This window comes from Trachymyrmex septentrionalis, unplaced genomic scaffold, assembly GCF_001594115.1.
Source record: "Trachymyrmex septentrionalis isolate Tsep2-gDNA-1 unplaced genomic scaffold, Tsep1.0 scaffold78, whole genome shotgun sequence".
NCBI classification, from domain to species: Eukaryota; Metazoa; Arthropoda; class Insecta; order Hymenoptera; family Formicidae; genus Trachymyrmex; species Trachymyrmex septentrionalis.
The window spans coordinates 11137-24268 of NW_017305967.1; the positions used below are offsets into that span (position 1 = coordinate 11137).

A 13132-nucleotide genomic window follows, 5' to 3' on the forward strand; every position below is an offset into this window, starting at 1 on the left:
TTTTTTTTTGTGCTGTCTGATTAACGCATCTCACATTTTTTATTCCAGCGTATATTTGGTATTTCGACTTCTTTTCTCACTTACACGATTCCGACGACTAACGGTGAGATTTTTTTTCTGAAAGAGATCTTCCATCTAACTTGATCGTCTCATAAGCAGTTTCCTTTTTCTCGCCTCCTATTTTTCTCACAAAAGTATGTGATGATGACGCATTCAAAAATCTATTTATATAATGCAAATATATAGAAAGTTGAAGATTCAAATCTCGGAATTATGAAGATACCGATGACGATGAGTGACTTACAACTGTGAGAGAATAAACACACGTAATCGCTATGAATAGTTCAGAAAAATATCAATTCAATGGAAACTTGATGCTAAAAATAAGAGTCAATTTACTCAATAATTAACGTTAATAGAAAAACATGAAAAACATGCTTTAGAGTATAATAAAGCTTGTAATCGATTTTTTAAAGCTAAGAAAATTAATTTTTATTCTATTTTCTTGATTTTGTATGAAAATGCAGAAATATTAGTATATTGTTGTTCAATTTTTCAATTATGCTACAACTGTGTTTTATGAACTAAAGCGTGCGTTTATTTCAACCGCGTGGATTTAAATTTTGATTCCATTTAACATAACTGTAGCTTTTAATTATATATAATTTTAATCTCATAAATAATTAACAAATTATGCTTTTGGCGAAAACTTTTTCGCGCGATCGAATTTGTTCCTTTATTTAAATCAAAGTAAATAAATATATTTGGCATATCTTTGAAGGAAAAAAGACATTATATTTATTTTATTATTCTGCATGACTGCAGATAATATTGAAGAACAGCTATATAAAGTTTGGTTTCCCTCTATCTCGATTTACATCATAAAATAAAAGATTAGGAATCCCGAAAACGTCAGAATTTCCAGAACAGTGAAACTGCCTGCATTTGCCAATCGCATTTATCGCAATGCATACACTAAAAAAATATATTCTGTTTAATAAATCATTTGTTTAAACAATAAAAACTAAATCTTTATCAAATACAAAAGTATACAATATTTATTTGATACAAGAATTATTAATTTGATGTAACATTCATTTTTTTACTGAGTAAATATTTATTTGATACTATTTAAATAAATATTTGTTTTAATTTAGTATATATTTTTCTCAGTGTAAAAATAATCATGTTTTCATCGATGTCATCTCCTGCTTTCGTTGTATTATTTATGTCTTTTAGCTAAATCCGACGACTTTCCAGAGAATAATGATCGCAATCCTATTACTAGTTCACCATTGAACAAAAATACGTCGGGTTAAAGCGAAGGACATAGTATCATTTTGCTCTCGTTGAAGATCGTATTTTAATCAAATTGTAATTATTACCATTCCAGATAAAGCGGCCGGCAAAAAATTACTTAAAGATGCGCCATAATTTTTACAATGGTGGACTTACCTGCTCCACTGGATTGGTATCTTTGACTTGTCTACTACTTGTCCTTTCACTATCGACATCGATCATCGCTGGTACGTTCTTTATTTTTTTTCCAGCATTTTATTATTTATTCTTATAAGGAAACATGAAGTCCTCTTTCGATTTTGATAACTTTTTAATATGTTGTTCTCCAGACCAAAATAAGGGACACATATTTTTTTATAAGAGCTTAATCGCACATTCAAAGCCGCAATATACCTTTAAAAAAATTAATTATTGTCTTTTAATGTGAATATGTATTCCTCTTAATATTACATTACAATAAAAAATATAAGAAATATTGATTTCCCCAAAAACAGATAAACTGTGCCGCTCGTGGATGCACTTTGAATCTTTGATATTTGACCTCTCATATCTTCTCTGTAAAAGTAAATTATCACTGACTTCAGTACTACACTTATAATGATATATATATGAATATTTACTGTTTTTCAATAATACACTGATTCATTTTTAAAAATTATGGTTCCTACAGATTGAATTTGCAGAAAATTGTAACCTCTAAAAGTGAATCAGCGTATTATTACTTGAAAAACAGTTAATATACAGCTGATGATTACATAAGTGTAGCACTGAAGTCAGTAATAATACACTGATTAACTTTTAGAAAGTTGAAATTATGATTTTATGACGTATTTAAGTAAATACAATACTTTTCTCATTATGTGCAATGACAATTTCTGTAATTATTATACATACCCGTTCTTGTTTGATTCTCCGATAGATGTAATCATAGCATAAATACGTATATTTTATACTAAAAATCCATTGCGCACTAATTATCGCGCCGTTTTACCCTTTTAATGATTTCTTTATTATTCTAATTTCTCGTATTAAATCATTATTTCATACAAAAAACTATTGGGATTTACAAATCATATGATTTGCAGCACCGCTTGAGCACGAGATACCCGACCTCACGGTGTCTAACAACAATGCGTTCATGGAACGTAGATGTCCGCTTTTGAAGTGTAGGACAAATTGCCCCTTGGGATTTGAAGTATGTATCCATTATAACTGTACATCCACTTTATTAATTTTATTATAACTATACATCCAATTTATATTTAGCATTTTTAACTTTTATTTAGCTTTACTTTCAATGTATAAATTTATATCATGACAGAATGATGATAAAACAGATATGTTTTCAAAAAAATGTAATTTTAAAAAAACTCTTTTTATTTTATAATTTTTAAAATTTTTGTAGATAATAAGCAAAACTTGACCAAATATAAAAATAGATTATTATGTCATCACAAAAATAAAAAAAAAATCGATAAACTTTAAGGTCACCGTTTTATCTCTCTTTAATTCTTTTGCTTTTTTCATACCTTTTTATGCTCTTTTTCTTTTTATATTTTATGTTTTGTTATTCCTATTATCTATATTTCGAAAATGATAAAACATTTTCTTTTCAATTTTTTAAACAATTCAATTTCATAAGTCACTGTATAATATCGATTTATGACATTTTAATTCTAGTTTAATTTATTTATATGGCTATAAATATTCGAAGATATATAAAGATACAAAAAAGAGTTAGTGTATTTTTAAATAAAATTTTGATATGGATTTTTTCTTCATATAGAAGAGGTTTGTGATGTGTGCGATCTCATGAAAATCTTTTCAAATGCTGTTACTGAAAGAATCAACGTTCTCGATAGGTCAATCAGGCGGGCTGTCGAACATGCACGTGCAAAAATTAAGTCGCATGTCGCGAAGGTGAGACATGTGAATTAGTCGCCGTGAATTGTTTCGCCATGTCCCCGAGATACAGCCATGTGTAAGAAGAATAGATCAACAATCTAATCTGTAAATAAACTGCTGCTGCTGTAAATGAAATAAATGCCTTTAACGGTCTAGCTGGATCTTAAGTGCTTGTATAATTCTGTAAATTCATTTACTACGTTTGTAATCCCCTTAATTAACTGTGCGCCGAAATAATTCTTCAGTCTTGAAATGCAAACTCTACTGAACTACCGCAATAATATCACCAGTTAAATTGATTAGCAATTAATTTTTTTAACAAATCGATGTTCTTACGCATCTTAAGACAATCTTAATAATGCTGAATGACATATTAAAATCTGAAAATAATAATAAATAAAAACAGTAAATGACATATTAAAATGTGTAAATCAATCAGATAAATCAATGTATTCGTCTGAAAGGTGCTATATTGCTATAGAAAATACAAACTATAATGATAAAAAATACGACGTAATAATACTTACAAAATATAAATTTCGAAACTATATTACAATAATTTATATATAATTCTTATATTACAGATTTTATATTATATTTAAGACTGCTACGTTCGGGAAGCGCTATCTATCAAAGTTGTTATCATGATGAAAGAAAACTTCTTACATCATGAGCCATTATGTTATTTTACTTCTTGTTATGTTCGAAAAACACTCCCTCAAGTCCTTATTTTATGTTATTAGACATAAAATAAACATCTAATTATACGTTTAAATACGTTATAACGATAAAGATAGTTATTAAGTAATCATTTATCAACACTATTACTAAAAAAGTAGCGTTTATGTATAATGATATTACTTAATGTTCTGCGACTTCGAGCGTTTTTGACTTTAAATGAGATAAGAAAACCTAAAAATAAAAAAAACTTAGGCTTTTTTATGAAACTCTAACTCTATAAAAAGGAAACCCACGGACTGCAACAGTAGTTTTCCGAGTTCTTCACGAGCAAAGAATTATAGAAAGTGAAGTAAGTATCTAGTACAGTTATAAAAATCATTACATGACAATGGGCAAATAAATTTCTATTTCTGAAATAATAACTTTCGCAGTATGTGTTCGTCTACATAGCTGCTGAAAAATATCAAAAAGCTGTAAACGGCCGTAAGCCGCTTTTAATAGAAATAAAGTTTCGTATTTTCTACATCTCATTTCACATTATAAAATGAAAGGTTGAGAATCTCAAGAAGAATTTCTGGAATAAAATAGCCTTTTGCGTTAGTTAATCGCGTTATCGTAATGCATAGAAATTTTATCTTTAGCGACGCCATATTTCTTTCATTGTATTACATATTCATGTCTGATCCTGGCTATATCTTAAATTCGACTCTTTAGAAAACGTAACATTTTAATTTCATCGAGAAGAAAAATGAATCTCGTTAAAGTGAAGGAAGATTCGTTCTGTTGTCGTTGAAAATATATTTTAATTAAGAAGCAATTGTTACTATTCCAGATAGATAATAGCAATTAGCTAAAAAATTACTTAATTCGATGAAGATACGCCGTGATTCCTCCAACAATGGACTTTCCTGCCTCGTTATATGGATGTCGTTGACCTGTCTACTGTTGATCTTTTCGCTATTAACAACGATCACTGCTAGTACGTCCTCTATTTTTCTATTTTTTTCAGTGTTTTATTATTTACTCTTTACTTGACTCCTTTCCGTTCAATGTGCATGCAAATACAAAGAAGCAAAGAAAATAAAATTGCGATAAAATATATTTCGAAAGTGAATAGACATTTTCATTGTACATTTTGATTTACGCAACACTGGATTTAATTAGAACTTGTGAATATTAGACCGCACAACGTAATCGTTCTAAAAAATGGTTTAAAAAAAGATTAAAATATTCACTTCTACTTTATAAGTGCTCGCGTTCAAATTAGAAACTATCTTTTCTTTGCAATTAAATTAAAGACTATCTTCTCTTTAAAATCACTCTAATAAGTACAAAACTATTTTGTAGAAAACTGTAGTTTCTATTAGTTTTTTACTCGCGACTGTTCCAAATTTCTCTATCTTCTTTTAATATTCCTGCAAATTTCATCAAAATCAGTAAAGAACAAAACATGGCTTCTCTTAGTTATTTCATTTTAATAATAAAATTTCATGTTGTAAGAATTCTCTCTGATGCATTATTCTTTATTCTATTATTTTGTGTCGACATCATGAAAGCTTTACATCATAATCTTATTTCTTGATTCGGATTGATTTTGTCAGCCTAACAACTAGTAAATAAAAGATATTTTAATTTTCTGATATAATCATGAAATAATATATTTGTACATTTAAAATTACGCACAAAGTCGTTATATCTTTAATCACCTTCTAATTATTCTTTATTATTTTAATGTCTCGCGTTAACTCTGTTAATATAAAAAAAACCGAATTCTATTTGGATTTATAAAATGAATAATTTGCAGAGCCGACCATCAATGAGATTGGCACCAAAGTAAGGATGCCATCAACGTAATATGTTCATCAACATATGTGTCTTACCCTACCCCTAGAGATTCGAGGTATATCTCCACTATATACAACTATACATGTACTTCATATTTAATGTAAACTTAAAACTATCAGTACCTGTTGAAAATGGTCAAAAAACGAGTAAGACAAGAGAGGGATAAGTAAAATGGATAAAATGAATTGCTAATTTTATTAAACTAATAACAGATAAGGAGTCGATACTAAACTCATTAAAGGGTTTTGATCATAATAAAGATTTTTGTAATTTGATCTCAATTTGTCTACATAAAATGGATAATATACAATAATAAGAAATTTACATTTTAGACATACTTATATGTAATTTTATGATGTCTGTAAGAAATGATATAATTATATGACTACGGGTAAGATGACATATTATTCGTACATGTAGATTATATTTGTTACCGCATCACATTATAAATATGACTGCATCAAATTAGTTCTTTAATATTGATTATGTATGTAAATTACAGTAAAGATGACCTTCTTGACACCTCCACCTAGAGAAAATAATGTGAGCAAAATACATCTCTCTTGAAACCGTTTCACTTTCATCTGAAATTTTTTATTAGTAATATTGGAAAAAATTAACTGGATTGATTAAAATGGGAACCTTGTATAGAAATGTAAAAGTCATGCATTTTTAAATAGAAATTTAAACTAAATATAAATTTTTTCTTTACATGCAATAATCTTAATTTATGTCACGTGAAAATCTTTTCAATTATTCTTATTAAAAGATCTAATATTTTACGTTAGATTGATCCGGTCACCTACTGTCCCATATGCTCGTGCTGGATTCTCTGTTTCTGTCCGGAAAGCCAGATCTGCGAGCCATGAATTCTTGCTCTATACCGCCATGTCTCCGTAGTATCACATGTGTAAACGTCACGTCTTCATCAACAGTTTGTACGCGAATCCTTGCAGATCATCGCTTCACCACGACTATTTCTTTGCAACACGCCAAAATCCTTATTTACTTTATGTATCATTAGACATCTAAATATACGTTTACTATATCGATAAAGATTATCAAATTATCTACTAACATTATTGCCATTAAAACGCATCGTAGTAATCATTTACATAACGATACTACGCGTATTGTTTCATGACTCATTCTCCACATGTATCGTTTAAGACAAGACAAGAAAATAAAAAAAACTTTAAAATAAAAAAAGAGAGGGAAATTCTAATTCTATAAAAAGGAAACCTTCTGACTGCAGCAACAGTTTCTCGAGTTCCTCACAAGCAAAACATAGTGTACGTTTAACAGACTTAAGAAAGTGAAGTAAGTAGTTTAGTAAAAAAAAACTATTGTATAACAATTGGCAAATAAATTCTTCTTTTGAAAATAATAACTTTCGCGAATCTTACAATTCACGAAAAATGTAAGACAATTCGACGCACAATATCTGTTCTTTTTTTTCGTACTGGCGCATCGCACTTTTTAATTTCGACATGCATTTAGCGTGATTTTGATTTTTTTTTTCATTAGAGTAATTCCAGCAACGTATGTCGAGATTCTTCTCTTGGAGAAAATCTTTCATCTGCTCTTCTTCTCGTAAACTTCCTATTTCTCTTTTCTTTTTTCTCACGAAAGTATAAGACGATGACACCTTCGGAATACGATGCGCCACGATAATAAAAAGTTAAAGGTTAAGATTAGGAAATGCTAAAGATAAAGAATGACTCACTACCGTCGGAGATTGAGCAGACGCACGCAATTACTTATATGAAACATTGGGAAAAATATCACTGAGTAAAAATGGTGCTGGAATTAAATCTCTTGATAACCAATGCCATAATAAAAATGTGAATTATACTTTATGAGCATAATGAAGCTCGTTATCATTTATCAGCCTTTTCAAGTGCCTTCATTCAACAATAATTAATTCCATTCAACATATTACATTCATTTGAATAATGTTTCAAATTTATCTCATATCACTCTGCACATAATTTTGTTATATCATTTACTCAAATACTTAAACATGGTAGAATGGTTTCATGCTGCAGAAGGACTAATAATTATTAGTTACCTGACTATGATAGTCTTTTTCTTTTACTTATATCCTTAGGATTAAAATAATGCTATTAGTTTTTAATTAATAACACGCGTTTTTAGCAGTATGTATTTATGTACACAAATGCGGAAAAAATCGAATAGTAACTCATATGCAGCTATAAGCCACTTCGAATAGAAATAAATTTCGTATTCTCTCCATCACATTTCATGTCATAAAATAAAAGATTGAGAATCTCAAGAACATCGGAATTTCCGGAATAAAGTAATCTTCTGTGTTTGTCAACCGCGTTTATTACAATGCCTAGAGTCACGTCTCCGTCGACGCCATATCTCACTTTCGTTGCATTATTCATGTCTCCTAACTACGTCCTAAATTCAAGGACTTTTCAGAGAATGTGATATAACGTATCGCTAATTTCACTATTGAGAAGAAGAATTCGTCCCATTAAAACAAAGGATAGAGTTTCATTCTATTCTCGCTGGAGTTTGTGTTTTAATCATGACGTAATTATCACTATTCCAGGTAATAGTGTGTGATCGATTCAAAAATTATTTAATGCAATGAAGATGCGCCGTGATTTCTACAACAGTGGATTTACCTGCGCCGTTGTGTGGCTGTCGCTGGCTTGTCTGCTGTTCATCCTCTCGCTAGCAACAATGATCACCGCCAGTACGTTCTCTATTCTTCTATTTTATTCAGCGTTTCATTATCTACTCTTTGTTAATTGAATGCCCATCCAATGTGCACGCAAACATAAAGCTTAACAAGCAGATAAAACAATCGCTATAAAATAATTTTTAAAAATGAAGTCATTTTTATTGTGCATTTTGATTTGAGCAACACCAGATTTAAATAGAACTTTTAAATACCTGCACGGGACCGCTTTTGCTCTGAAAATTAAAGTGAAAAGTTTACTCTTTGCTAACAAATGTCTGTGTTCAAATTAAAGTAACAACTTGTCTTTCTATTTACACTAATTCTTTCCAATATATTAATGACAAAACCTTATAAAAAGCAATCATTACTTTATCAGAATTAAATTATTAACTTTCATATATTCTTTTGTTTTAATAAACTTTCATTCGTTATATATTCTATGTTTTCTTCTTTGAGTTACTCGGAAGTATTCGCTTACGTTTTGAAACGCTATCACATGTTAGATACATATAATAAGTATGATAAAACGACAATTAAGCTAATACGTAGAATACCGAGAAGTCGATATCCGTCGACTGAAGCTACTTTTATTATCATTGTCATTATCCTACGCTTTTGTCAGAAAGTGTTCAAAAACTCGGTTTTTTATATAACTGAGAAAGCAATATATACTAAATTTTATTTTTTATACAAATAGAAAAACATACTTGATTTACGTTTAAAAATCTTTTTTTTTCTTGTGTCAATTTATATTGCAAGAGAATAAGGAAATAAATAGAAAAGCTGCATTAAAAATTTATTCGGTAACGCATCTTCAACTTAGCGTTCCTATCTTTTATAAATATATTGTATTATAATTGATACAAGAAAAAAGAATTTTAAACATAAATCATATATGTTATTCTTTAATTTGCACAAAAAAGCCTGCAATGATTGTGTTTTCCTTTCTCCATATAATACAAAAAGAAATAAGAACGTGAAAAAACTTTCATAATTTTTTAAAAAATTTTATCATTAAATAAGACATAGCCTCTCTCTTGCCGGTTATTTTATTTTAATGACAAGCTTTCATCATAACAACTGACGCAACAATTTATTCTTCATTATGTTATTTTCTTCTATAAAGGCGCTCTCTCTCTTTTCTTCTATAAAGGTGCTCTCCCTGTCTCTCTCTCTCTCTCTCTCTCTCTCTCTCTCTCTCTCTCTCAGATGATTTGACAAATATATCTCAACATGAGCAAATATCATATACATACATGACGTACGTAATTATTCATACTGAATATATTGATCAATATTTAGCAAATATTTGCGAAGTTGACCTATACGTTGATCATACCGTCTGGAGGCGCCTTAAGTATTGTATCTACTCGTAAATCATCAAAACTTTATATTGTGATTTTGTCTTTTGGTTTGAATTGATTATGTCAGTTTAACTAATAAATATAAAAGGCACTTTTTAATTAAAAGAGATTCAAAAAATGTTTCCTATAATATATACCGAAAGCATAAAAATACGGAATAATTATCAGATATCACTTAAGACAGCTTGAAATGAAATCCAAATTTTCATTTTATTCAATTTTTCAATATATTTGTATAATCATAAAGTAAATATATTAATATAATAAAAATTTGTATAATCATAAAATAAATATGTTAATCGTCTTTTAATTATTCTTTCATTATTTTAATGTCTCGCTTTTGTTATGTTTATACGAAAACAAAGTTCCATTATTTACGAATTAATTTATGATGGCAGAGCCGACCATCAATGAGATTGACATGACTAGCAATGCTACAAACGAAACGTACCCACCTATCATGTGTCCCGGCATAATGGCATGCCGCTGGGGATTCAGGCACAAAGTATGTATATATCTACTATAAGTAAAACTATACATCTACTTTAGACTTAGCATATTTAATATAAATTTATAATTATTATTATTGAAAATATGTAATCATAAATAGGATAAAAAGAGAATAAAATGTGAGAGTAAGATAACGAATTACTAATGCTTCTAACCTAATAACAGATATTGGATCAAATGAAATCATTTTTACATAAAATAATCTTGATTTGTTATGTGTTTTACGTAAAAATTTTAAATGAAAATACTGTTATTGAAAAATTCAACGTTTTCGATAGATCGATGAGGTCACCGGCTGTCAAACGTGCTGGGATCCCTGTTCCAACGTTGAATGTCCAGAAAACAAGACATGCGTGCTACAAATGCGGTGTTTTACAACACCGTGTCCCGCGTTAACTACCTGCGTGAATATCACATTAATTTTTTAATCTGCAGGCGAATCCTTGCAGATCATCAATTCGCAACGACTATTTACAATGTGCCAGGTAAAACAATTTGTCCGTTGATGTAGCTGTCTGGTATAGAGTATCTTCAATAAGAGTTAGGATACCTTATATCAATTTATTTGTAAACAGAATATTTGTGTTAAACAGAATATAATAAATAAAAAATAATTAAATAAATTATATATAATAATTAACTCTTACACACATTAGTTTTTTTTTACACACATTTAATACACACGTTTGGTCATTCGTGTCTTGGCTTAATCATCATTTTTACAAGTATATATAAATTATCAAACAATTGTTACATATATTTTGACATCTTTAGAAAATATTTGTGCAGTTATATATTTATAACAAAACGTAGATAAATTGTTGTATCTAAATATAGTCAAGAAAATCAGAAAAATGCACTGTTTCATATAAAAATATAAAACTCTGAAACAAAAATGTTTAAAAGAAAAGTGATTCAGTATCTTAAAATTGACATTTCAAACTATAAGAAAAAAAATCGTTCAAATGTCAGCTGTCCAAAAAGTTTAATTATTAAGTAATCTAAAAATAATGTTTTTTTAATGTAGACAAATATAAATTGAAGATATATTGCATTTACATTTTAAAACAATGCATTTTATTATTGCTATTGTGTTAAAAAAAACTTGTAATTTATTAGGAAAATATTCTTTATAACATTACAGACAGTATGATATATAATATAAGACAACATTTAGAACAAGAGTCCCAAAAATCGCGTTTATTAAGAGATGATATATTTTAGGATTAAATTTTTTTTTCAATAATTCGCGAAATATTCTCGCAATACAATCGAGAATTAGTTAGTTTTAAAGAAAAAAAATTCTTTTAGTTACAGAAAATGTACACTCTGTACACATCTAAGGGTCATTTGTGACCAGAGGTAAACTTCGGAGTTCCAGTTAAAGGATACACAGAATTGAAGCCAGTAACGCACAAAACTTATTTTTTAGATGCCAAACTTTTTTTAGGAATAGAAAAGAGACCGATATTTAACAAGTTGCTCTTAATATTTCAAAAAACAAAAATAGGCAGGACACGAATGATCAAAGGTATGTATTAAATGTTAAAAATGATTAAATAAATTATATGTAATAATTAAAATTTGCTTTTTACTAAATTAATAAATAATCAACTTATTAATGTCAGTTGATTATTTAAAATCGAGCAAACGACGCTCACTTCATAGACGTTCGAACTTTCAACGAACCGCGAATATCCGACATAACTGTCCGAAAATCGCAATGTCCGAAAAAATATTAACGTGCATACCGATTTACGCTCCGCGACGACCACTCATTGTTGAACCCGGCACTCCCGACGCGTCCGAATCCGAGATACGTTTTTACGAAATTCGGAACACAACAACTTCACACCGATGCTCGAAGCTTTGACCTTCGACGCGTCAACTGCAACGGTCGGACGCGACGCAACAGGGCGGATTCAAATTGCGTGTGATCATCGCACGTACAAATTTATGCTGCGACAATTACTGCCAGATTCAACACTCCCGATGCACTAAATACCTGTTCAAGACGCTCGCGAAACATCGCAGCAACTTCACTCCGGTTCTAGAAGTTTCGACGCACCAACGGCTCGAGCAACGCCACACTGTTTGCAGGATTGATATCGTGAAATATAGATCGTTTGGCGGTCTCACGTACTAATTTATGCTTCATAATAATCCCTTCGATACTCCTAATAATACACTACAGGAAGTGAGGAAACAGTAAGATCGCGGCACTTCACTCCCGATGCTTCGAGCGAGCCAACGGTTCGCGATTTACAAGAATAGATTCGCACGCGTCGTTCCACGACAATCATTTATCACTAGATTTTATGTTTCCGACAATCCTGTAACTCATTCCTCACACGAGGCTCGTTCTGAACGGAAAAAGTACACACGAAACACGGAACGACACGAAACGCGTCAAGTATGTACTGGCGCGTGCCAGGCAGTGCCAGGCAGTGCCGAGTCGCCCAGCTAACTGACGAGGTGTGACGCGTACTAGACCTTGTGACGTCACGTGCGTCGTACGATAATCATGACCGTTAACATTTTCAAAAAATACGGCCGCTGTGTTTTCGCATCGTTAAGCCATACATTAATTAACTGTTACTATATTTCTATCGTCTTATTCTATGATTTATCTTACATATCAGGTAGATGGATGTGAACGACGTGTCGATCGTTCATTTATACTGTATATTCGAATCTGTTCAAACAGAACAAATTATGATATCAAAATGATTTTAAAATAACTCCAAAATGTTTATGATTATTAAAAGACATTTTTCAATTATTTCCGATTCGTTTTAATCCTTATAACACA

General features: G+C 30.0%; 1 protein-coding gene and 1 pseudogene across 2 annotated transcripts; both read left to right on the top strand.

The window, feature by feature from the left end:
- The first annotated feature begins 4207 nt into the window (after positions 1–4207).
- Positions 4208–6899, top strand: LOC108754265 (annotated as a pseudogene).
- Positions 6900–6988: 89 nt separating this feature from the next.
- On the top strand, positions 6989–12884 carry LOC108754214. 2 transcript variants are annotated; one of them, XR_001939696.1, is made up of 5 exons: positions 6989–7050; positions 8312–8458; positions 10209–10315; positions 10599–10805; positions 11632–12884. XR_001939696.1 is itself a non-coding variant. In XM_018496364.1 (4 exons), exons 2-4 carry the CDS (start codon positions 8350–8352, stop codon positions 10746–10748), a joined length of 366 nt encoding a protein of 121 aa, XP_018351866.1. In that variant the 5' UTR covers positions 6989–7050; positions 8312–8349; the 3' UTR covers positions 10749–10883. The 2 variants fall into 2 exon arrangements, 1 of the variants encoding a protein (XP_018351866.1); XM_018496364.1 differs by lacking the exon at positions 11632–12884 and having other exon boundaries at positions 10599–10883.
- Positions 12885–13132: the final 248 nt, after the last annotated feature.